The 25,980-nt window shown below is 41.0% G+C and overlaps 2 protein-coding genes across 3 annotated transcripts in view; one reads left to right on the top strand and one right to left on the bottom strand.

Annotated features, from left to right (window-relative positions):
- The window catches only part of shisa6 (shisa family member 6), a 98,226-nt gene extending 90,002 nt beyond the window's left edge, over window positions 1–8,224 (top strand). The window contains exons 8-10 of the mRNA XM_066666588.1: window positions 979–1,409; window positions 4,301–5,933; window positions 7,475–8,224. Of these exons, the coding sequence (XP_066522685.1) occupies window positions 979–1,409; window positions 4,301–4,717 (848 nt within the window). The 3' untranslated portion in view covers window positions 4,718–5,933; window positions 7,475–8,224. The remainder of the gene's footprint in view (window positions 1–978; window positions 1,410–4,300; window positions 5,934–7,474) is intronic.
- Window positions 8,225–14,625: 6,401 nt separating this feature from the next.
- The window catches only part of dnah9 (dynein, axonemal, heavy chain 9), a 166,469-nt gene continuing 155,114 nt past the window's right edge, over window positions 14,626–25,980 (bottom strand). For both annotated transcript variants that reach the window (XM_066665380.1, XM_066665379.1), the window contains 3 exons: window positions 24,320–24,502; window positions 22,019–22,408; window positions 14,626–16,057 (listed from right to left, as the gene is read on the bottom strand). In XM_066665380.1, coding sequence (XP_066521477.1) covers window positions 15,830–16,057; window positions 22,019–22,408; window positions 24,320–24,502 — 801 coding nt within the window. In that variant the 3' untranslated portion in view covers window positions 14,626–15,829. The remainder of the gene's footprint in view (window positions 16,058–22,018; window positions 22,409–24,319; window positions 24,503–25,980) is intronic.

Raw genomic sequence — 25,980 nt, 5'->3', positions numbered from 1 at the left:
TGAATGAATAAACCAGGAGACAATTTGGACAGAGCACAGTTTTGAAGAGAGTAGGCGGTGTGCAGCAGAGTTAGGTGATGACTGGTGGCTTTGCTTGATAATTGGTTGTTGGATTGGTTTTGGAATTTCAGTCTCAGTTTGTTCCCACTCTTATTGCCACCCACATTTATGTTAAAAGATCTGTCTGCCCCAGGAGACTGCCAACTCTCCACTCAAAATGTCCAGCATGATCACAGTATCTTGATGGCTTGCGTCCTGTTGAAGCTAGATTAGTTTTACCTAGGGAGGGAGGTACTGTAATTTACAAGTCTGACAGGAATAATTCCTGAGTGAATGACCTTCCAGTGCTCCCTGGGGAATAGTAGCTGTGATCCAATCCACCTCACAGTGATGTAATAAAACCTGTTCAGAAATACCTCCATATGCTGTGTTTAATATTACTGGGGTGAGTGTCTCCGTCTGGGTTTTCTGTATTCATTTTGAGATACACTGAACTAACACTGGATTAGGAACAGTATTCACCTTGTATCTACAATCCTTGCCCATTTTATCAGCTCCACTGACCATACAGGAGCCCTCTGTAGTTCTACCATTACGGACAGTCTACCTGTTTCTCTGCATACTTTTTTAAAACTACTGCTGGGTCTGATCCACTCATACAAGTGCAACACACATTAATACATTACTGCCACGTCAGTGTCACTGCGAATGATCCACCACCCAAATCATACCTGTTCTGATGTGGTCCTGTGGGGCCCACCTGTCCTGACCATTGAATAGCAGGGCGAAATGGGGATAAGAAAGTATGCAGAGAAACAGGTGGACTAAATGGACAGTGAGTGTAGATACAATGCAGGTGTTCCTAATCCAGTGATTGTTCTGTGTAGATTACACAAACATTCTTTAAAACTCATTTGCATACTTAACCTTCAAAATCTTTAAAAACATTAACAGTAACGTGACCTTACTCGTCCACAGCGGACAAGGATGTGGATGACTACTACACCCGTAAAAGGCACCTTCCCGACCTGGCGGCACGAGGCACCCTCCCCCTCCACATGATAAAGATGAATCAGATGAACCAGGAGTCTCAGAGCAGTCAGCAGGTCCAGCAGCAGCAGCAGGCATCACGCCAGCGTCCGCGCCGTGTCCAGAGAGCGATGTCCCAGGACAGAGTGTTGTCCCCCGAGCGCGGCTATGCACAGGACTATCCCATGTCTCCCTATGGAATGTCCCAGTACGGGGGACGTATCCTGTCAGACGAACAGCTGCTCTCGGCCGAGCGGCTACGTTCCCACGAGCGCCTCATCTCACAGGACCGCCTACACGCACAGGACCGCCACTACTCACAGGATCGCATCCACTCCCAGGAGCGACTGATGTCCCAGGAAAGACTGCAGCACTCCCAGGTGAAGAGGTTTTCTTACTCAAATATCTGTACTAAGTCATGTTTAACTCAAAACTCAAAATAAATGATAATAAAAAAAAAGATTTTAACTTTTCCAATTCAATACAGCACACATTAGCTGAAGAATTAACTTCTCTAAACATAACCAGTTTGTGCTACATTGAGAAGGCTCTCCACATGAGGGCAGCCATTTATAAATAGGTTTGGTACTTTTGCTTTTTTTGATATCCTAATGAGAAATTGATTTATGAAATGTACACCAATCAACCATAACCACCATGACATTATGACCACCTTGTTGTTTATACACTCACTGTCCATTCTCTGTTCCACTGGCCACACAGGAGCACTTTGTAGTTTCATAATTAAAAATTAAAGTCTACTTAGGACCACCAGAGGACAGGTATGATTTGGGTGGTGGGTCATTCTCAGCGCATTACTGACACTGGTGTGGTGGTATTGTGTTAGTGTGTGTCATGCTGGTATGGTTGGATCAGGCACAGCAGTGCTGCTGGAGTTTTTAAACACTGTGTCCACTCACTGTCTACGCTGTTAGACACACCGACCTTGTTGGTCCACCTTGTAGATGTAAAATCAGAGAGAGTAGCACTTCTGTTGCTGCACAGTTTGTGTGGATCGTCCTCTAGTCCTTCATCAGTTGACCCCGGACGCTGTTGACTGGATATTTTTAGTGGTATTTATACATTTGTATAATGTATTTATACAAGTGATATTTGTATTATTCTCTGAATACTAGTAACAGTGCAACACACACTAACACCACTGCCATGGCAGTGCCAGTGCTGCGCTGAGAATGATCTATCTACTAAATCATACCTGCTCTGTGGTGGTCCTGACCATTGAAGAACAGGGGGAGAAAGGGCAAATAATTCATATAGAGCAACTAATGAACTCCAGTCTGTAATTGTTTTCATACCACAACCCCATTACACATCCATTCCTTAGTCTATTTCTGGCCTTGGGTGTAGCCTTCTATCTTAGAACAGAAGCTGACCACAAGCTGACCCAGGTTCCCTCTCCTTTCACAGTCATACAGACTTTCTGATAAAGCAACTACATTTTGAACGGCTCACAAAAAATGTATGTTGCTGAATAAAAATCTAGAGAGGGAAGGGTTAACATTCTTTTATTTGCTCCATACCTCATTGTAAAACAGTCTGTACATGAATGTTATAGACATTTATGATTTCATATACATCCTTCTGCCCTCCAGGTGAAGGTAGGACTTCATTTCATTTCCACTCTTCACTTCATAGACCATTACTTTATTCCTGGCTTTACATTGTATTTTTTCTAGTTTAAAATATTGGGTTTGGAAAAGTATAACTATACCTCTTGGCATCGTAGTGGACTTATTTAATGTACACCAGTGAACCATGAAAGTCTTGTGTTTTTATAGTGTAGTGGATAATATCCCTCTACACTTCATGTAATGGGCAGGGGTTTGAAATCCCACCCAGGCAGCTCTACCTTAATACATACATATACATACTGTATGTGTTCTTGGGAAGACTAAAACTACATTTCCTGATCCCTGTAACATGATTGTTAAATTGTCAGTGGCTCTAGAGAGCTTTGAAACTTGTGAGAGAACACAGAAATAAATTACTGTACAGGTATACCTTGCCTCATCACAAATATTCAAGGATAGAGAAGCAGCCTTGAGGCTGAAAGATTGCTGGATTAATCCCATGGAATTGCAAGAAAGTATATTTTTAAATCAAAGTTGCACACAACATACATATTCCATCAATTTGTACACAAGCGTTTTTCACGTTCACATTTGTATTTTAAAGTTACATTTCATTCTCTTCCAGTGTGTGGAATACCCAGTAGTCTTCAGGGGTCCCTGTGTTCTACTGTATGAGCTTAACACACAAAACAGGCTTTTTTTCTGTATACAAAACATAAATATAATTTTTGATTCCTACTGCACACTCTAAGCATAACAAAATGTCATAAAGAGCATCGTATACTACTGAAACTTTGAATAAAACCATGCCACCACCTCAGTCCGTGAAGCATGCTTTATATTTATGTTAAGAGTTAAACAATCTGTGCCATCCTACCTTTTGGAAGAATGCTAAAACAGCTCAGCATGAGGATCATGGTTGATATTGTCTCCAACAGAGGAAACAGGAGTAAAATAACTGATCAATTTGCTACAGCGCCACCCTTCGTGTGACAGACCAATGCTGCTTCACAAGTTAGTTAAGAAACAAAATATGAGAACTTGTCTATTTCAAATCAGGCTAAATTAAATAAATAATTTTTATTTCTGAATTCACATATAAGTGTAGGGCGGCACGGTGGCGCAGCAGGTAGTGTCACAGTCACACAGCTCCAGGTACCTCGAGGTTGTGGATTCGAGTCCCGCTCCAGGTGACTGTCTGTGTGGAGTTCTCCCTGTGTCTGTGTGGGTTTCCTCCAGGTGCTCTGGTTTCCTCCCATGGTCGAAAAACACACATTGGTAGGTGTATTGGTGGCCCAAATGTGTGAGTGTGTGTCACCCTGTGAAGGACTGGCACCCCCTCCAGGGTTTGTTCCTGCCATGTGCCCAGTGATTCCAGGTAGGCTCTGGCCCCACCGCAACCCCGAATTGGATAAGCGGTTATAGACAATGAATGAATGTAGGTGTAGGCTTAACAGATACCATAACACTATAACTTGTTCTTTGTTTTCAATGACAAAAAAAGTTTTTTTTTACAGTACAATGATTAATTGTAACTGGAGGTACTGAACATATCCCATCGATGATGACACCCCAGTGACAGTTTTTCTAAGAGCGTACCTTTACAACTGTACCTTGATGAACAGTATTGTACCTGTACAATATCCTTTATTCTAAACCTGTACTCCTCTGCTTTCTAGGAGCGCCTCTACTCACAGGAGCGTCTCTACTCGCAGGACCGTCTGCGGTCCCAGGACCCTCTACTCTCCCCTGACAAAATGATGTCAGTCAAGCGCTCCAGCTTCCACGGCGACCGGTCCATGTCCAGAGCCATATCCCACACGGACGTGTTCGTGCCCACCACGCCGGTCATGGACCGCTACAAGATGACCAAAATGCACTCACATCCCAGTGCCTCCAACAGCAGCAACACCACCGCCGCCGCCGCTGCCGCAGTGGTGCACAACACCTCAAGCACCAACCAGACGGCCTCCAAGAGGCAAGCCTTCGCCTCGCGCCGCACTCAGACCGTGGAGCAGATGCACTACGTCCCCCCGGCCCCCCAGCAGCACCACCACCACTACCGCACAGGCAGCAAGACCGAAGTAACTGTTTAACTCCCACCTCAACACCACAGAGCCAGTCTGCCCACCAGTCCTCGTCCAGTCTCCACACTGACTGAACCCGGCACCAGCCACAACGTACAGCCACATGCACAAGTCCGAACACCCCTGCTCAAAGGAAAATTGCATTTTTCTGCAGCAGTACTTTTTGAGAGACTGGAAAACAATAAAATTATATACACAGTGTTTCATAACCTATATGTTTTAATTTTTTAGTATGACAAACTGAGCAAATAATCTGTAACATTTTGCTGAAGGTCATTGTTCATAAGGCTACATGATACCTACAAACACCCACTGTCAAAATACTACAGAAATTTCTAAGACTTGCCTCAGCTAGGGCTGAAACATTCAAAATTTTATAGCAAAATCATAATATATATACATATATGTGTGTGCGTGTGTGTAATTAATTTATTTTTAGCACATGTTATCAAGTTGGGCGGCACAGTGGCGCAGCAGGTAGTGTCGCAGTCACACAGCTCCAGGGACCTGGAGGTTGTGGGTTCGATTCCCGTTCCGGGTGACTGTCTGTGAGGAGTTGGTGTGTTCTCCCCGTGTCTGCGTGGGTTTCCTCCGGGTGCTCCGGTTTCCTCCCACAGTCCAAAAACACACGTTGGTAGGTGGATTGGCGACTCAAAAGTGTCTGTGAGTGTGTGTCGCCCTGTGAAGGACTGGCGCCCCTCCAGGGTGTATTCCCGCCTTGCGCCCAGTGATTCCAGGTAGGCTCTGGACCCCCCGCGACCCTGAACTGGATAAGCGCTTACAGATAATAAATGAATGTTATCAAGTTACATTTTTTATGCTAATCATTTTACCAAATTTGGCCACAATTTACTTTTTTTTTTTTTTTTACTGAGCCTAGTGACTTTTTTTTATTTAACAGTGTAAACACAACGTCACTACTGCGTTCAGAATGTAGATTACATTTTATTGATGCTGAAATATGTATTAGATATGACAGCTAACTCTGAATCCTTCTAACAAACACACGCACACAGACAGGGCACGTTTCATCTCCCACCTGTAAGGTTTGGGTACACGGCTGGGGAACCTCCAGCCAGCAGAGGGAGATGGCGTGCACCGCCCAGGGCCAATCAAGTCCAGCGCGCTGCAGCTGTGCAGAGGGTTTTAGAAGAGCTCAGACGGAACGAGACTTTTCTGTGTCTTTGTCGCAAGTTTGGGTCGAAGAGTATGGGCGGTAATTTCGGTAAAAAGGGCTGAGAGTTTTGCACTCTTGCTTGTTATCTTTCTTTTCGAGCCTCTCGAGTTTTCTCCTGGGGTTCTTTCTCTCTTTTCCTCAAAGAAGGAAGGCTTTCATAATTCACCCAAGCATCTAAAAAAATTAAGTTCTGATCTAAGGAAAGGAGCTTGCCTTCCTCTTTCTGGTTTCTCTTTGAGCCGTTTTGGCTAAGAGTTTTTTCTTTAAGTTTTTTTTTTCTTTCAGTTGACCTTTACTGTTTTTGTTCTTTTTCCTGCCTTAGCCAAAAACGGGTAGGGTTAAAATGCTTGTTTTTCTCACCTGTTATCAGGCACTTCCCCTGTAGCTCTCATAGTGCAGTGGTAGAGCAGTGAGGAAGAATAGCTCTAAAATGTACTATAATAATTTATTTTAGTGCTATCTTTCCATTAGCCTAGTAACTGAATCCTGTCTTTCAGACCAGTGGTGGCTAACCTAGTAAGCATCGGGGTTATAACATGACTGGCCTTAAATCTGAAAGTTGATAAACTACCACCATTACACTACCCCTTAATAATTCTTGTCTGAGCCACGAACTGTGCTTTAGTGTTTACTTTCTCTAAAGCTTATGTCTGATGCTGAAGCTCACTCAAAAACGTACTACAAAGAGTTAAAAAGTATACACCAGAAAAAACAAAACACTGAAATTAGTATAAGTTTCCTCTGGCCAGTTTGTCAAGCGTACACTCAAATAAAATGTAGTACTTGTATTTTTGTTGAGGGAGATATGTGTTATTTTTTAAAACCTATTGGCATTGTTGGTCATTAATTTTTAATGTAGGCTTCAATTTAGATTAATATAGTCACTGTCAAATTAAACTTTATCTCCATTTTATTTTATTTTATTTATTGTGGATTTTTAGTTTCCTAAATTTGAACACAGTAGTTGTCCAATAGACAAACCTATAGAAATGCTCCACTGACCATCGCAGTGGATGCTGAGATGCTCCCCATCTCTTGTGAAGTTGCGACTTTGGGAGATACATGGTTTTTAATTGGACAACGACTATGTAGTGTACTACATGAGAATTAGACCAATCAGAGGCAATGAGACTCCGTCCTTTGTAACCACAACTAAATGACAGTCTGGCGCTCTACATCCAGCATTCAGAAGCTCAGCCAGATCTTCTAGTTTTTCTTGGATACAAGAACAAAAACCATTAATTTAGAGAGAGCTGCATTTTTAAATTGCAACCACACTTATGCTTCTGAAATCCTTCAGCCCTATTTCCGATCAGTGTCAATTAAACTTTCAAGAGGAAACCTGTGCATTAAATTGTAAGACAACTGGCGCTTACAAGAATAAATCTCTGTAACTGTTTATGTAAGTTGTAATGAAGGCTGATGAACAGTGACGTCCAGTAAAGTATTGCCAAATAATCAGTAACTGTGTGTTAAACAGTGTTCTCATCGTTACATTAAACCTTTGTTTACATCATTCGAGCAGGGGTGCTCAGACTTTGCCACAGTAATGTACTCCACTATTATCTGTTCTTTCCCTGCATTTGTAGATCAGATTTAAGAGAACGGACAAGAGGCTTACTGTGGTTGGTTCGGCCAGGGAAAATGTGTCCATCCAGTTCTGGAGTTCATAAGGGCTTTGCATGGACACTGACACGGAGAGGACTGAGAGCAAGGCAACAGAGACAGCAGCTGTGAAGGGAAGTGGACGTGGAATGGAATTGTATAACTTTATAAATATATAAATAGATACTGTTTGTACTTCCAGTCCTAGTCATAGCTTTAGAAGTTCTTAAATTAAACTGATGTTAGCACTTATTGGTGCCTCTACGAAAAATATTCCATTTCAACAACGAAGTGGTTTTGTGGGTTAAAAAGCACAATCAATGAGTTTTTTTGTTTTTGTTTTGTTTTTATTTATTTATTTTTTCTCTTCCATTAGTTTAGTTAGTGATGTCTAGCACGCATCAGTTTGTTCCTTCATTAACGAGTTCCTTTTGCATAGAAAATTGTAAATAAGCTCTTTTAGCCGCAGTCAATGGACAAGTCTGTTCTGGTTGGCATTTGTATTACTGTAGCTTTATTTTAGAGATTCCAGAATTATAGACGACCCACTAACCCAGTACCAGACCGTTTTTAATACCAACACAATAATGTACGTGTCATGTTTGTAGGATGAGAACTGGATGAATGTTGTTGACCAAACCATGACCAATCTCAATATCTGGCTGTAGACTGTGCTCCAGTGAGTGACTCACAAGACAAATGAATATATTATGCTTGTTGTAGTAGCTTCAAATAAACCATCCTTATTTTTCTAAACGTGGTACTCACTTGGAACAAATCTGTGTGTGTGTGTGTGTCTCTCTCATGAAGTGCCCTTCAGATTTTATTTGTCACCTGGTAGGTGGTAGTTTTTGCATGGTTCGGGTGCTTTAAAATGCACCTTTGGGGACAGAGGGGTGTGAGACTTCCCTAGAAAAGCAAAGACAAAATTGCCCACTCAAAGAGCTGCACACATCTTTTAACCATGCTCAGTGTCATGTTGGTTAGTCTGGTCTGGAGCCCTCAGCACTGGACTATGGAGATGTGGAACAGTGTTCTCTGTTGGGGATGGGTTGGGGTGACCTTTGGGATCCAACCCAATGACCATTCATCCAACATCAGCCCACTAGTGCTATTAAATGTTCCAATATCTGGTGTGAAGTCTTCCCAGAAAAGTAGAGGGTGTTACTGCAACAAATAAGTTATGTGGGAAAACCCTTTACTGTGGATGTTGGAAAGGGTGTGTGATATCCACTTCACAATTTTAGCAAGTTACATGCCTGGTGTCTGAGCGTTCACTAGCCTTGTAGTTGAACTACAAATCTAAACTCAAACAGAAGGGTTGGTTGGTAGATTGACCCCTAGTTCAGAAGGACATTGAGACCATATTGATAATATACTGTTGAGGTAGGCATCAAATGTTAAACTGATATTCACATGAATGAAGAACTTTTTTTAAAAGAACATTGTCCAGAGCATCAATGTTTTCACACACTTCCCCAGGTGTCCACATGATGGAAGGCAGCAGAACTCCTCAGATCAAGCTTTGTCCTTATGCACCAAGCTGGTGCCCACAGTCTCCCTGTAGGTGATGTGGACTGTGGGCACAGGTCAGCCTGGGTGTTCTGAGAAGTTAGTCTTGTTTTGGAATATGATGTAACAATGCTTTTAAGGAGTTTGTGGCATTCAGCCATATGAACATTAGTGAGGTCAGGCACTGATGTTGGATGATTAGTTCTGGATCACAAATACCAGCCCATTTCATGGTATTAGATGGTCCTCTGTCACTCCAGAAAAGTTTCAAAGCCCTGACCATATCCTTCTAGGGTATGGTATGGTTCTTCTCAAGAGGCCATTCAAACTTTGTAAGTGCAATGGAAAATCTGTCTACATACAGGAGATTCTGAGCCGTCCCATTCTAAATGCACATGCATTAACATGGAGTTGGTTCCTCCTTTGTAGGGTTCCTAATCTGCTGTTACAGCTGCAGAGATTTGACGACTTATTTGCAATGTGCACCTCAGCACTCTAACACCACTATAATTTTACACTGTCTGCCATTTTGTGGCTGATTTGCTGTGGTTGTTAAATGCTTCCACATTTCAGTAATATGCATTCACGGTTAATTGTGGAATATCTAGAAGGGAACATATTCACAAGCTGACTTGTTGCAGTAGTGGCATCATACCATAGTACCATGTTTAAATTCAGTAAGCCCCTTGGAATGACCCATTATTTAAAAAAAAAAAGTTTGTAAGGCCAGACTGCATGAAGAGGACTGATTTTAAACAGTTGTGGCAATGGGACTGAATAAATCTTAAATAAATATTCAATGGTTTGCTGTAGGTGGTCTGTCCCAATACTAGAGTCGATATTGTTTGTATATGAGGTGAAGGCTAAATGATGTTGACATTTTTGCCAAACCATCACTGAGACAAGTAGCAAGACTGTGAATGTTGACCTCAGGACACGAATCAGAGCCAATTTGGCCATTACAGCAGAGCTCTCAAATTGAGGAGGCAATACGTTTCATGAGATGGGGGTTTCCTCTGGGTTACAAAATCCTGCAACAAAATTTGTATCAGGTTATGAGCCAGGTTCTGAGAACTATTGCCAATATTATTCCAGATGTCTTCTGTCATTGTGCACTAATAGTTTTGGGAGGTTAAAGAAACAAGGCTTAAAAACTAAGCGGATGCTACAGAGTTCAGTCCATTCCAAAGCCCTGCTTCCTGTCTCTCAACTAAATGTTTTTTATGAGGCGGATGTGATGGACCTGCTCCACTGGAGAAGCCTGAACCCTTTCAAACTTTATTTTATTCTTATCACAGGGGCTTGTTTTCAAATCGAATAATTTTTCATGGTTCTCCAATGCAAATGCATTTGTATGTGAAGAGGAAGAGGGTTGCCAGCTCTTTTTTTTTTTTTTTTTTTTTTTTGTGAATTAATACCTGGCCCTTGTGCATGCTTTAAACACACACACACACACAATCACCAAACCTTATTTAAATTCATTGAACCGGATGTGTGTGTGGGGGGGGCAAATGCAATTCTCATGACAAACAAAGGCACTGGCATTTGCATTGCTTCTCAGGGAGGTGGACGCTAGCTTACATTTCAAGCCTCCCCACCCACTCGTTGCCACCACTTCCCATCAGCATGTAGATGAAAATATGAGGCTTAAATGAAAGCGAGGCTGCTTTAAGAGGCTCCTGTGAAACAGGGAGTAAAGGCCATCTCCAGAGCTTCCCCCCTCTGCGCAGGCAGCTGCTGACTAAGACACAGTTTCCCTGTGAATGTAATGAAAAGCTCTCGGCAACTCTACCTTCGGAAAAAGCAATGTCTTGTTCGGCCCAGATACAACCACTTTGCATTTGAAATTTTAATCCTCGCTGAGTTGATGTAAAGAATTCTGAACACTTGTCAGAGTTTCTTCTGTGGTTCTGTTCAAACAAGGTCTCTTCGGCCAAAAAGAGACATCAAAAAGCATGCAGAGCAGCGTTTTCAATTCAAAATGTACATTGTCTTGTAGTACTTAGCATAAATGCATCTCAGACACCATATACACTGGGTTCTTACCTAGTGTACAAAGATACCCAGTGAACATTTATCCGTTGATTCAACGTTGAAATAACGTAATGACTGCCGTCTAATCAACGTTCTCTTAAGGCTGAAAATGAAAGTTGAAAAGACGTCCAAACACCGACATTGAAAAGACGACTATTAAACGTATTTTGGACGTCCGTTGACGTTATTAATTGGTCCCGAAATAAATTACTTGTATAAATCGCATTCTGGACGTCCACTGACGTTATCGATTGGTCACCATTTAACTGACTTATTGAGATGGAGTTTGGACGTCCATTGACGTTTAAAATATGTCCTTGACGGACAGACTACTTTTAGACCTATTTTGAACGTCCAGGGACGTTCCTTGTTTACTGGATAAACACGGTGCGCTCACCAAGCTGCTCAGATCAACAATAACAATAATAATATAATAATATTAATAAACTCCACTAAATGTGCTTTGATTTGACAAATAACCCACTCTAAATCTCCAAATATTACAGTAACAAACACAACATTCTCATGCATAAATAATACTGGGGATTACACTGGGGCTGTTTCGTGTCCGAAATGATTCTCCAATAAACAGTTAATAACTCGAGCGGCAACTTTCTGTGGGTGAAGGTGGAGAAATACTACAGGGCTGTGGGAATTACCCGGCAACTGATTTAATATTACATACGCTGCACCATCAGGGCTTTTGCATTAGTGATTTCTCAGGACTGACCTGTAACCTAGCAACCAGCGTTTCCTGTGGAAAATGATTAAGGCGCCTTCGTTCTCATTCCGAGCACGAGCCGCTGATAGATTTCTCCCCAGGACTGACACTTTCCCCCTCAGTACCTTCCCCACAGCGACAACATGCCCCATACAATATGCCCCCCCCCCCCCCCCCCCAAAAAAAAATGGATCTGCCAGCTCGGCCCTTCAAAACTAGAATGGCAGAGTTGGTAGTGAATCTAGTGGCGCTGCGGCGGCTGAGGAGCAGTGCCTGAATGCTACTGGAGCGATCCTGCTTTTCTGCAGTGTGTAGAACTCTCTAGAAGCTCACGGGCGCTTTTTTTCCTCTCTCCTCTCCCCTCTGTGGTATCTGCCTCAAAGCCAGCGTTCAGCTCAGGGATTTGAGCCCTGCTCTGCTTTGTCGTCTTTTCTCACTCACTGCATTCCCTTTTTACTCGTTATCTGGGGAAAAGTACGATGGGTCACCTCAACACTAACATCTAAATGGCACAAGTTAGTGATATTTATTTCATTATTTATTTAGTAGTTTGATCCACATGTGATATAATTACGTAATGACCATCAAATTGATTGTGTAACTATGTACTGATACATGACCTGGAGCTGGCACTGGCAACTTATTTCCTTAAATTTCATTAATACTAGAGCAAAACTGTAAAAGATGAAGTATCTTGCCACAAAAACCAATCACATTTACATCACAGTAAAATATTCCCCTTCTGACAGTTTTATATTTTTTGTGATGAACACTGATAACTGTGAAAGCACTTCTCAGTTCACAGAACATGTACATTGTGAGAAAGATTCATGAGGAATGGATGAAAAGAAATGCTGAAATTACTTGGACCTCCACTGAAAGTTGGCTGAAGTATACTGTAAAAGTTTTAGACACCTGAGAAAATGAGATTTATTTATCTGAGCAATAAAAGTTATTTGCTCAAAAAGCAAGCAAAAAAAGTTTACTGGTGTGTGTGTGTGTGTGTGAGAGAGAGAGAACGTGTTGGTTTAACTCTCTCCTATTGGCAGTCCAGTATTAGAGGTTATCATCCAATACCTAGTTTTACAGATTAATAAATAAGTTACAAAATTAAATCCTTTTACTGTATGGTTTTTATGTTTATTGTTATTTGTGTGTGTGTGTGTGTGTACATACAAGAACCAAACTTGAGAAGAAATAATTTTAAATCTTGGGTGCCCATGTTTGCAAAGTAGCCTACTGCACAGTAACTTAAATAGCCAATCTCTTGAAAACAAAACCACAAATCCATAGATCTACAGCTGTTTTAAAGCAATCATCAGATGTTGAAGTCTCATCAGATGTTTAATCTCTAACACACCACAAGGCTGGGATCAAAGTGTGTTTCAAATCAGCTGCCATCAGTCAGGATCAGTAAATATTTATAAGCTAGCAGGTGTACTGGGATGTTGCAGCAAGACCCAGGCAGCGGAGCACTTTCTGACCTTGCTCTGACACTGTTCCCAATGCCATGTAATCAGCAGCATCGTGACGGACCGCCCTAACTGGCTTGACCAATCCACCATTCATTTAATTATGGCCAGATGCCAGCATCTCAGCGCATGTTGTTTTTGTGTGGAGGGCTGCTTTCAGAGCCCATGCGCTTGACTGCGGCACTTCTGGGTCTCACTAGCTTCTCAGTAAGCCTTATCAGATTCAATTACCCATTAAATAGAAAACCAAAAAAAATCAATGCGGTACAATTTAGCAAGCAAACAGAATTACACTCTTTAATTGTTTGAGTCGATGCTTTTGGGATGGTGTATGTGGAGTATGACTTCATATTGAAATGCTGTAGTTATGGATTGGAATTGACTGGGGTCTCGGACGGTGCGGTTTCCATCATGTTTGGAGAATGCAGGACTAATATTGTTTTACCTCAGGGGATAAGAGGTCTACTTCAGAGTGAACACTTTCCGCAGCAGTAATATAATGTTATGTATTATAGCATGGATACAAACATGTATGAACCAACACCAGAGGCATTAGTCATAAACATACAGAGCACAAGAACTTTTGCCTGCAAATGATTTCTCTCGTGTTTTCTGAACCCGTAGATTGTGTACATGAAGCAGGAGGAACTCTATATGTTATCTAAAACTTTCTGCCGCCTCATTATAATTGGATTCTCCACTATATTTATTGCTTTCCTCACATTCTCCTTCCCCACAGTTGTGTTTCATGCCTCAGCGTCTCCGCGCGCGTTGTTAAGTTTCTCAATAACAGATATAGGGGTCCCCGGGGGCCTATTTCGGCGGCTGGAGGATTCACTGAAGAATACGGTTGAAGGCTTGCAATTTCTTCTAAGGAGCATCTCCTCTTCTTTCACTCTTTTCCCCTGGACATGGCAGTGTCTGTATGTGCTGGAAAGCCTTTTGCTGAGGGAAAGTTGAGGCCAGGCTGCTGTGTTTTTAGCTCAGTGGGAAATCTGATATTGAGTTTGAAGGGGAAAGACTTGGAGGATAAAGACTCGGCGCCGGTAAGAAAGAAGATAAATAACTTCAAAATGAAAAGCCGAGGTTTGGGCAGAGAGAAGAACCAGGTGTGTGCAGCACGATAAAGAAAAGCAAAGCTGTTATGTTTAATAAAAAATGTAGCTATGAAAATCAGATCAGTTTCTGCACAGGCTGTGCGTTTGGCACATGGCTACATTCAGGCTCGTCTGAATTAGTCAGCATCACTTTGCAATATTCATACACATGGACACATATTTTACTCACCATTTTTACCTTTTGAATTATGAGAATATACAGTTAATTAAATATAAAACTACTACAGAAAGTAACAGACAATCTTTTGAATTCTGAATTTATTTTTTACATTCTTTGTTCATTTGGTTTGCTCCTCTGACAATATGGGTGTGATTTGCAGTCCTACATTTAGATTGTAGTCCATCTGTTTCTTTGCATACTGGGCCACCATAGAACAGATCCGGTGACTCATTCTCAGCACTGCAGTGGTCCTGACATAGTGTTGTGTTTTGCCAGTATGAGTGGATCAGACACAGCAGTGCTGCTGAAGTTTTTAAACTCTTCTGTGTAACTGCTGGACTGAGAATAGAATAGTCCACCGACCAAAACAGCCAACAGCGTCCTGTGTCCACTGAAAGACCATAAGGCAAAACAAACTGTGCAACAACAGATGAGCTACTCTCTTTGACTTTACAAGGTGGACCAATGAGGCAGGAGTGTCTCATACAGTGAACAGTGATATGGTGTTGTGGATCAAATGTCAGTGAAAATGATCCTCTACTCAAAAGAAAAAAAAACTGCTCAGCTCTGAGCCAGTGGGGGTCCTGAATATCATTAAAGAACATGCTGAAAGAGGGCTAACAAAGTATGCAGAGCTGCAGATGGACTACAGTCCTTTAATAGCAAAACTACAGTGCAGTTGTATGGAGCATATGGAGTGAAACTGAAGTGAAAAGCACATTTTTATGTTTAACAAGATCTAAGGGGCTACTTCAGCAATATTCAGCTTTACAGAAGGATTCACTGTAAAACTGTAAAAATTGCAACATACAAAGTGAATAATATGGAATGTACCTAACGTTAAGAGTATTAAAGCATGAATGAAATGTAAATCTTTCTGCTAGCTTGGAACATAAGATGTCTAATAGAAATATAATGGGAGGGCTGATGTTCAGGCTACAAAGACTATCAACATTTAAGATTTAAACACTGCCATATGAATATACAATGAAATAACTATCATCATTGGAACTATTATCATTAATATTATCTTTGTATATATATATTAATAACTAATATATATTAAAACACAATGAAAAACCCCTTAATGGAACCTGAATAATGTCTGACCTGCATTCTTATTTTCTTAATTTAAATACTTCATAAAAAAAAATACCCACAGAAACCTTCATTCGAGTCATCTGAGAAAAGATTGCGATCTGTTAGAGAGCTCGCTTGTTTACTGTGCATTCTGTGAGATCTGTATTTCAAAGGCCAGAATATATCACAAATGATATGTTATAATGCCCTAATGTGTGCTAGCTTTCATAAAAGGGTAATTCCTATATCTGCAAAAGCAGGGCCACACCTGCCAGGGTCCATTTGGCTGGATTCTCTTTGGTTTTCAGGTTGAATGTCCAGACGTATGTGGGTCCCCTCTGTCTGGTCTTGTAAACTGGACACTGGTAGACGTTTCTTGTCTCTTGCTTATCCACAGGGACAGCCTTGATGAAGATGACTGGGACGGCTGGAGTCAACTCTTTAAGACGGGCGTCCACCATTACTCCAGCCTAGTGGACACGAGCACACAGTACACAGAGAAATCTTCAGTACAGTCAACACATACTATGTTGAGAAATTTGCAGACACAATTATAATAAGTGAATTCAGCTATTCTGTCACCGTGGTGAAACCGTCAAGGGTACATATTCAGTACCTTTTAGTTGGGGAACATAACCGTACCTTAATCTATAATAACTGTAGATTTTAAAGTTGTGTTGATTTCATATGCCCCATTTCATTATGTCATGTTCTTTTATTTTACACAGTTCTATAATGAAATCTTACAAATATTCCTCTCCTTTACGGAGCACAACTGGACTTTAAAATTATTGTGGTATCTTTTTAAAGGTACATTTACACTGTACATGTTTTTTTTTTTTAGAATGGGACACTCAAGCAGCTGCAAAGGAGCCAAACATCACACGTTATAAAGCATCCCAGCACTTGGCTGTGGAGCAGTGAAGAGCCATAGTGCAACATCCAGTAAATCTGAGATGCGATGGTGAACTAATCCAACAATAGCACCTTATCTCATGAATGCTGTCAGGGCTGAAACCAGAGTAATGGCCAGAGTTTACAAGAGTTTCAGGACAGAAGGTGGTTGAACACATGAGAAAATGTGTTTAGTAAACTACAAAAGCTGGACTAGGGAAGGTTCAGATCAAAAAGATATGAGTGTATTTAGATGTCAGAGTCTAAAATGACACCCAGATTACAGACCACAGGGGAGGTCCAGAGCACTGATCTCTGGTCCTTCTGAAGTCGGGAGCCTGGGGTTGCTTCTAGTGGACACAGGTGTGGCCTGCTGCAGGTGCAAAAGAAATCCACTTCCAAGGCCTTGTGTGGATTTGCGTGATTGGTTCATTTTGTAACGTGACTTCTTTGATTTATAGTGTTACTTCCATTTACCATGTCCAATAAAACTGGAGCAAGGTGACTAATAAGATCACCTTTGTGAATTAAGTGAGTGCACTGAGAGTGTTGGGGGTGAGGGTGGATGCCAACTCTTAAGCAGGGTTGAGTTGGCATCAACCATGGGAACTAATGAAAAGCAGCAAAATGGATGAAGTTTCTTCCTACCATTTACCAAATCTACACACAAGTAATGTATCGAATTGTGCAACTGATCCATGGTTCTGGTGGAGTGTGTGGAAGCAAACCAGTGATAATGAGCCCCTCCTGTAAATGAGTACAGAATATGTCCTTGGTGCGGACTCATATTCAGGACAAATGTGAAAATAACCTGGGAGAAGATTTTAAGCTAATGAGAATGAGCTGAGCGTTGCCCCTGTTCAGATTTAGTGAATTGTGTGTCATTGAATGTCTGAATCCTGAAAGGCAAAGTTCAAGATTGCAAAGACATGAAAAATAGGTATTTTAGTCATTTGCATAACAATGAACTCACCAAATGGAAGCATATATATTAATAAAGTTCCAAGCACTGAGTTTGAGGAACCCCCTGAGTGACAGTAGAAAAGTTGTGAAAAGTTGTTTGCACCTGGATAAAAAGTGAACCAGTCCAGGGCAGATGCAGTGACACCCAGTTTCGTCTCGAAAGTAAGATGAGATAGCATATTGTGTCAGAAGCATTTAAGTCAAGCAGACCAAGAAAGATAAGAGCACCAGCAGGTTACTTACACCAGAAGGTGGTGGACCAAAAGGTGTCTATAAACTTTTGGCAATCCGGCGAATGTGCTGCTTTGACTGGATTTGTACAGAGTGGATGAATTGCTAGTAGTGTGGGCTTTAAGATTATCAGGCATATGATGTTTAAAAAAGAAAGGGAAAAAAACTCAATTGCTAAGTCACACAACTCTGCAAACACGCTGGAGCGAAAATTAATTTCTGTTAAGTCCCTTAAAAGTAGCTTCAATTAATCTGGGTAAGGAGCTTTTTCCCTTTCTTTCCAAAAGATTTCTGCATTAATCCCATGCTCTCCTTGAACAAGTGAAAGTAAATGCATTTGAAATTGAAATCAGCTTGCCTTTCACATTCCTCAGACATTCTGCGGCGCGAGGGTTTATTATTTTTCACTAATTAATCCTCTTGCAGCCCACGGATGACAGGCAGGAGCTGGACGCCTCGCAGTATTAAAAGGGACAAATGCAAACAGTGTTGACATTGCGCTGGTCCATAGAGGACGCTGTTCATGAGTTCCCCTTCACTTGGCACCCTAATGACATCGCCACCCAGCCGAAACTTTATCTCACAAAGAATGCAAATGATCGAAACTTCAGAGGATTAGATGTTAAAAGCTTCCTCTAAGCTATGTTTACATTAAGTCATGTGTCTGAGACATAGCTGAAAAAACAGGACTGTCATTAAAGCTACCTGAAAAAGTGTGCACTTAATTTCCACAAGAATACACTACTGACAACACAACTGACAGCAGAGGTAAATACCTTGAAAGACTAGGTTGATGTTACATGACTTACACATGTGCTCATGAATAGCACTGTGTAAAAGGCCACCATTCCTATGTTTAATTTGTTGAAGTCAAAACAGGTATTAAGTATAATTAGCAGTAAATAGTAGTTGTAGTAATTTTCCAGTCTTGTGAAAAAATAGAAAACAAAACATACACTATAAGGACAAAACTACTTGGAGACCTACAGGAGCATATTACACCCATTCAAAATCCACAGGCATTAGTCGCTGATCACATCGGCATAATCAGACCTTGTGACTGTTTGAAGACACAATGTTTCAAAATGAAGTCACTCTGAACATTGCTGACAATTTCAGCTGAATGTACAGGGTATGTCTTTTGAGGACAAAGTACATATTGAGATATATAAAAAAAAAATGCTTCTACATGAATAAACATTGCGTAAAATTGGATGGGACGTGTGCTGCATTTATTTTAATATAATTTTTCTTCCTATAAAGAAATTGAAAGGCAGTTTGGAATCTACTGATACTTTACTATGAGTTGAATTATAAAGGCGAAATCAAAAGTAAACAAAAATGGCCAAAATAAGCCAAGACTCCTAAGGGCTAGTATGGAGTTGGTTCATCCTTTGTAGTTCTAACAGCACGTTGGGAACTTAAGGCGACGTCTACACACTGTGCGTCTTAGCACTCTGTGACACCATTCTGTAACTTTACATGGTCTGCCACTTTGTGGCTGAGTTGCTGTGGTCCCTAAACACTTTAATTTTCAATCATACCACTGACAGTTGATCATGGAATATCTAGGAGCAAAGGTTGCAATGCTGGAATCCTGTTACACTAATACATTCAAATTCAAGCATGGATAGGTGCCTGATTTTATTTACTTGTGGCAATGGGACTGAACTAAACAACTGAATTCAATGATTAGGTGCTCTGTCCCAATACATTTGTCCATGTAGTGTATATACAAACAAGTTCACAAACAATTTATTTTTTTCATTTTGTTTCTCTATTTCCCAAACAGCTTTTTGACAGCTACAAATACTTTTCAGAATCCTATGCTGATTTGTCTTCTCAGAGTGCATGGATAGACACATGGGCACCTGTGGATTTTTTCAGGTTTAAAGAAGTAGCTTTATGTACAGTTTATTAGATGGAGACAGTATTTATGATTTTTTTGTATAGCAAGTGTTGCACACTTTTCTTTGTACGTTTTTAAAGGAATTCAGTTTCAGGTTTGGAGACTTCTGCCTTTTAAACTTAGGGGCTTGACTTCTGTCTTTGTGATGTATGAGGAATATCTTATCTGTTCTTATCCAATATCTATCTCATATAAAGTAATAACTTGTGCTTAGTAATCATGTGGACTATGAAACGAATGAAAGCTTAGCTCATGTTGCACAGTACTGTACAGTCTGTCTTTTTTTTTTTTAATACAGTGGCTCATTTTCTATCAATACATCTTCAGGAGGTACTGAGGTACTTTCTCTGAAGCGGGCACTAAGCTCCAGATTTGCCACATGAGTGGTCAGCAGACTGATTGGCAGGAAAGTCAGGGAGAAATACCAGCATGGCCCCCAAAGTATGAGCATGCTCAATTGCCTTTTGGAGGACCTTGTGATCAGCAGCAATCACCACTCCTCTGAAATCAGGACTTTCAGCTCATGGGCCATCAGCAACACCCACCGACCAGTAAAACCCAAAAACATTAGGGTTCAACGTTTTCCAAAAAGTTTGTGTTGGATGTCAGGGTGTGTAAAAATCCTTCATATAAATGATAGCATTATAATAAATCTTCCCTTTCACAGCTATGCTGTTCCGCAGGCATTCATGCTTATTTGTGCTTTCACACTTGGATAAGCTGCAGAGTAGCTTTTTCCCATGGGGCACACAGGCGAACCTGACTCTCAGTCTGAGTCCGTTTAAGGTATAGCAGGAAAAAAACAGCAGAGCTGAGGCTAGGCAATTAAAACCAGGCTAGGCTCAGTATTCACGTTCTGTAATTAAAATGCGCCATTAGAGACTGGGGGGAGCAGCATACATTTACATGCTCCTATAAAAAAATAAAAGTGCCGCCAGTACATCGTGCACAGCAGTCCATCTACTGCGCGGATCTATAGATGCGAGTAAACACCCTGTGATCATGTAGGCTTTTTAATATGGGAAGCGTTGAGGTTTTCAAGGGAAAAAAACAAACAAACTAATGTATCCAAATCAACTGGGTGATTAACCTTACAATGCTGTTTAATATCCAGCTGGTGTCATTAAGAGACTCAGTTGGATTGGAACTTGGTCTCGAACTAGTGGCTTGAGAAACTCAAGTAACATTCTGTGTTTGTGGGACTCTTGAGGGTGTGTGTTTGTGTTGCCCTTTTACCACACCCCACTTTATCATATTAAACTTACAGGGGAAATAGCTTTTCTAAGTGGTTATATTTTCCTGTCGTACAGATCTACACTACATTGCCAAAACATTTTGGCCCCTTTTGCTGCTATAACAGCTTCTTTTCTACTTAGAGGGCTTTACATTAAATGCTGCAAGTTAGGATTGGATTGGACTCAGCTGCACTTTAGTGAAGTTTTATGAAAAGTTCTGGATCACAAACACTAATCCATCTGAACCCAAAATTGTTGATGAGGGTAATGATATTTTATTTATCAAGCACTTTTCAAGAACCCAAAGTACTAAAAAGTACAGAATAATTCTGGCACTCCAGAGGTTTTATACATCTGTAACCAATGGCTCATGTGCAGCTACTTCAGATTGTTCCATTTTAATGGCAATGCTTTTCTATGGAGATAATGTTAATTAAATGTTTTGTTGACTGTGAAAACAGAAATGAAATAGACATTTTCTGCAGGGAACAGCAGGTAGTGTCACAGTCACAAAGCTCCAGGAACCTGGAAGTTGTGGGTTCTAGTCCTGCTCCGGGTGACTGTCTGTGAGGAGTTTGGTGTGTTCTCCGTGTAGGTTTCCTCCGGGTGCTCCGGTTTCCTCCCACTGTCCAAAAACACACCGTGGTAGGTCGATTGGTGACTCAAAAGTGTCCATAGGTGTGAGTGTGTGAGTGTACGTCGCCCTGTGAAGGACTGGCGCCCCCTCCAGAGTGTGTTCCTGCCTTGTGCCCAATGATTCTGGGTAGGCTCCTGACCCACTGCAACCCTGAACTGGATAGGCGGTTACAGACAATGAATGAATGAATGAATGACTGCAGGGAACAGTTCTATTTCTTTACCCACAAAAGTATTGTTTATCTGCCATATATGACATATTGGAACAAATAATAAATATAAAAAAAATAGCAGCCATTTTATGCTTTAAAATTACAGCTTCAAAATCTGTGTCATTCCCCATTGAGTTTTAACAGGTAGAGTAGCACCTGTGTTTTTGCTGATCCAGGCTCAGCACTGCAGAAACTATACTATGTAACTTTTGGGGGAGGTTAGGAACCCACACTTCCCTCCTACTGATTTCAGTACTGTGCTGTAAAAAATCCTTTTAAATTCAAGAGACTGACTGAAACTGAGGACAACTAAAGGTTAAATCAGCTGTAGAATGATGTCCTGTCTCTTACCTGTGTGTCCCAGCGAGCTCCCTCCATAAACAGGCCGTGTACGTACGCTCCCTCTCTCGGCGGTGAGCTGAACTCTTCGCGGTTTTTCTTGGTGACGTCACACTGGAGGCTCATCTTGTCCAGGGGCCACTCGTTCCGGCGGGCCATGGACTGCATGATGGCTGTGAGGAAGGACTGGGGGTTGAAGAAGCCGGCCAGCCAAACGGCTGGGGGCAGGTTGAAGTCCGAGGTCCAGTTCTCCAGCTCACGGATACGGTTCAGTAGATCAGTGAACCACAGAGCCAGGCCACACATGGAAGGGTACGCTCGCTTCGTCCAGGACTCGGGAACCTGGTCCAGGTACAGGGCATTCTGCAGGTTCTCCATGTCATTGGTCATTGTCAGCTCCCCCTGAGAAAACATGGAATATACATGGCTGGAAGCTTAAGTTTGAATAGCCTTACCTATTGATATTATTACCTGCAGTGCTACTCATTATTCAGCAATCAGACATCCCCTTAAAGTTCCTAAAAAGTTGCTGGCCTCATAGAGTTAAATACTAAGGATCTAATTCTGAAATACATATATATCATTATGTCATTATGTTTTACATGATTCGATATTACACTATTGAAACTACACTGAATGACCACTGGATTAGGAACATGTGCATTGTATCTACAAGCAATGTCCATTTTAGCAGCTCCACTGACCATACAGGAATGCTACATAGTTCTACAATTAAAGCCTGTAGTCCATCTGTTGTTCTGCATACTTTATTATTCCCATTTCACTCAGTTATTCAATGGTCAAGACCTTCAAAGGACCACCACAGAGCACATATGATTTGAGTGGTGGATCATTCACTCTGCAGTGACGGTGATGTGGTTGTGGTGTTATGAGTGGATCGGGCACAGCAGGGCTGCTAGAGATTTTAAAAACCTGCTGGACTAAGAATAGTCTACCAACCAAACACATCTAGCCAACAGCATCCTGTGTTCACTGATGAAGGACTAGAGGACAACCAACACAAACTGTGCAGCAACAGATTAACTATCGTCTCTGACATTACATCTACAATGTGGACAAGTGAGTTAGGTGTGTCTAATAGGGTGGACAGTGAGTGGACAACAATGCTGTCTGCTGTGTCTGATCCGCTCGTACCAGAGCAGCACACAGTAACACACCACTACCTCATCAGTGTCGCTGCAGCACTGAGAATGACATACCTGCTCTGTGTTGGTCCTGTGGGGGTCCTGACTACAGTTCAAACTGAATCCATTAAAGAATAAGATGCCCTCCTTTGCTGCTGCATCAGTCTCTACTCTTCTGGGAAGGCTTTAAACTAGTTGCAGAAGTTTTTCTGTGAGGATTTGATAACCAAATAATTAAGGTCAAGTTGTGATGATGGAAAAACTGATTCTTTATCATAAATGCCAATCCAGATGGTATTGAAGGTACTGGATGGTGCTCCATTACTCAGAGAACACAGTTCCACTTCCAGTTCCAGTTCCACTTCCAGTTCCAGTTCCACAGTCCAGTTCAGGGGGCTTTATACCAATCTAGCCCATCCTTGAGACTGAGCATAGTGACTTTAGGACTTCTCCTACACTGACAGATTGATGGCAATGTGTAGGAATATAGATTCATATTAAAAATGTATATAACTATATAAAATCATTACAATATTTCCAAACACATGTGCAAAGTTTTTACCATGGCTTAACATGTAATTAACAGTAATTAAGAATCAAACTGATTCATTAGTGCATTAAAAAAAAAAAAAAACACTTAGGTGTGTGATTTTTTTTTCTTTTCCAAATGCTATTCATGGATGAAAGAATATGTTTCATACCTCTACTGTTACTTTCACATTTACTGGAGATAGCGGCAATGACAATATCAAGGAACATTTATAACCATTTTTATCTTTTCTTTAAATTCATGGCAAAGCTTAAAGTAGCAATAAATGCTTGAAGCAGTAAATCACATTTTGCAGAAGTTCAAATGGGCCCTCAATTCTCCTCAATAATATAACTGCTTTCAGTGATATAATGCACTTAAAATAGCTTTAGAACAAGCAGTGGCATCGATTGGCGGCACCCTGGCGATTAAGTTTCATTTATCCTGAATGACCTGTAATGGGCAACTCAGAGCACATTTTGAAGTGTCACAGTGTCTGACAGGGTCAAAGGACCAATGGTAAAACGACATGAGTTGTAATAACACGTGCTCTATGAAAATCAATATGCGTTTGTGTGCTTCTTTGGAATTTGGGTGTGTGCTTGTATGTGTCTGTGTGAGAGAAACACCATGCTCTACCTTCAGGCCTAGACTGAGCTCTTTAAGCGAGCGTTTGATCTCCTGTGTGAGGATGTTCATGCGCTCACACTCCTGCAGGGCCACCACCACATAAGGACTTCTCTCCTCCACCTTCCCCATCAGCTCCACCATGTTAAAATTCTCTGGAAGCTTCTCTAGGATCTCGTCCAGGATCGCTTTCACCTTAAATACAAGTACATTTTAGTTATAGGACAGATGCAAAATCAAACAGAAATCTCTATCTGTGTATAAAGCCATTATTACTGATCAATGTAATGCAAACATGACAGGACAAGACTAGTACTCGTGTTGATATTCATGTGTTTTCAGGTTCAGAAATATATATTGTGAGACATGTATAAAAATGTGTGTGCCAAAGTATAGAAGCAAACTTTTTTCCCACGTGGAAATGATCACCTGACTGATCCTTTTCCACTTTTATATAGAGGATTAGTAGAGATGAGGAGAAAACGGTATAAAGATGAGTTATCACTGAACTGATCATTTTAAGTACTTGTTCAGCACCTGTTTTCCTATGAACACCTTCTTTAAATGTCCCCTTAAAGACAGCTGAACTTTCACCAACATGAAATCCACAGAGATGAATCACTACAAGAAAACGTAATCAATATCTCACACACACACACACAAAAAAAAATCATTTGTCTTTGTCACTTACATGACTGGTTTAATGCAAAGTGGTCATTGCTTACAAATCCCAATCTCTTAACTGAAAAAGGTCAGCTGTCATAATGCTTCCAGGCTCACTTCCACAGCTCCCATATCTAATCTCGTAAATGTCAGAGCCACCGAACCCAACCCGCTACTGTGGAATTAGCTCCATTTAACCTCTTCAGACACAAGTGGGGCTTCTAGTCTGGGGCTTAGAATATGACAGCGTGATTAGGCTGACCCTTTTAAGAGTGCCCACAGTAGAGGACGATATAAGGGATGGGATCACATCTACTCTGACCACTGATGAGGCTAATGGGGCTAAATAGAGGCCCTGACATATAATGATGATGATGATGATGTACAATGAATAATGGCTGCAATGGTTGCAATCAGAGAAAAAAAAAAAAAAAAAAAAAAAAAAAAAACCATGGGTGGAAATGTTTTCAGGATTGAGGCAAAAGCCATCACTGGCAAAGTGAGAGTGTTTCCAGTGTGTCCAAGAAGGAGAAACACTCCAGTGTCCGCCAAAATAAGTAATGACTTAACTTCCGTGAAAGAAATTATTACAACTACATAAAGACAAATGGAATTCTTCATAAGTGATAGCTACAGAAATGCCTACAGTACTGTCAATGTCAGAGACCACTTTACAACTTAATCATTTTTCAGCCTCAGGGAAAATATTGAAGCCATATTATTAGGACATTTGGGTTATTTTATTTATTTTATTTTTTTAATATGTGAAGCTCCACTTAAATAACTCATTCCTACGTACATACATATCCATTCTGTCACATGCATACTCACTCATACATCATCAGTCACATACTCACTCACATATAAATTCACTCACACATTTAGGAACGGCATTATTTCTGACACACTCACTCATGTACAGTATGTTTAGGAAAAGCACCACTTTTCTCCACAATGGGGACTTTTTTTTTATTTCTTGCTTCACATCAAGGAGACTTTGCATTGTTCCC

This window comes from Hoplias malabaricus, chromosome 3 (genome assembly GCF_029633855.1).
Source record: "Hoplias malabaricus isolate fHopMal1 chromosome 3, fHopMal1.hap1, whole genome shotgun sequence".
NCBI lineage: Eukaryota > Metazoa > Chordata > Actinopteri > Characiformes > Erythrinidae > Hoplias > Hoplias malabaricus.
This window is presented reverse-complemented; position numbering and strand designations above follow the sequence as displayed.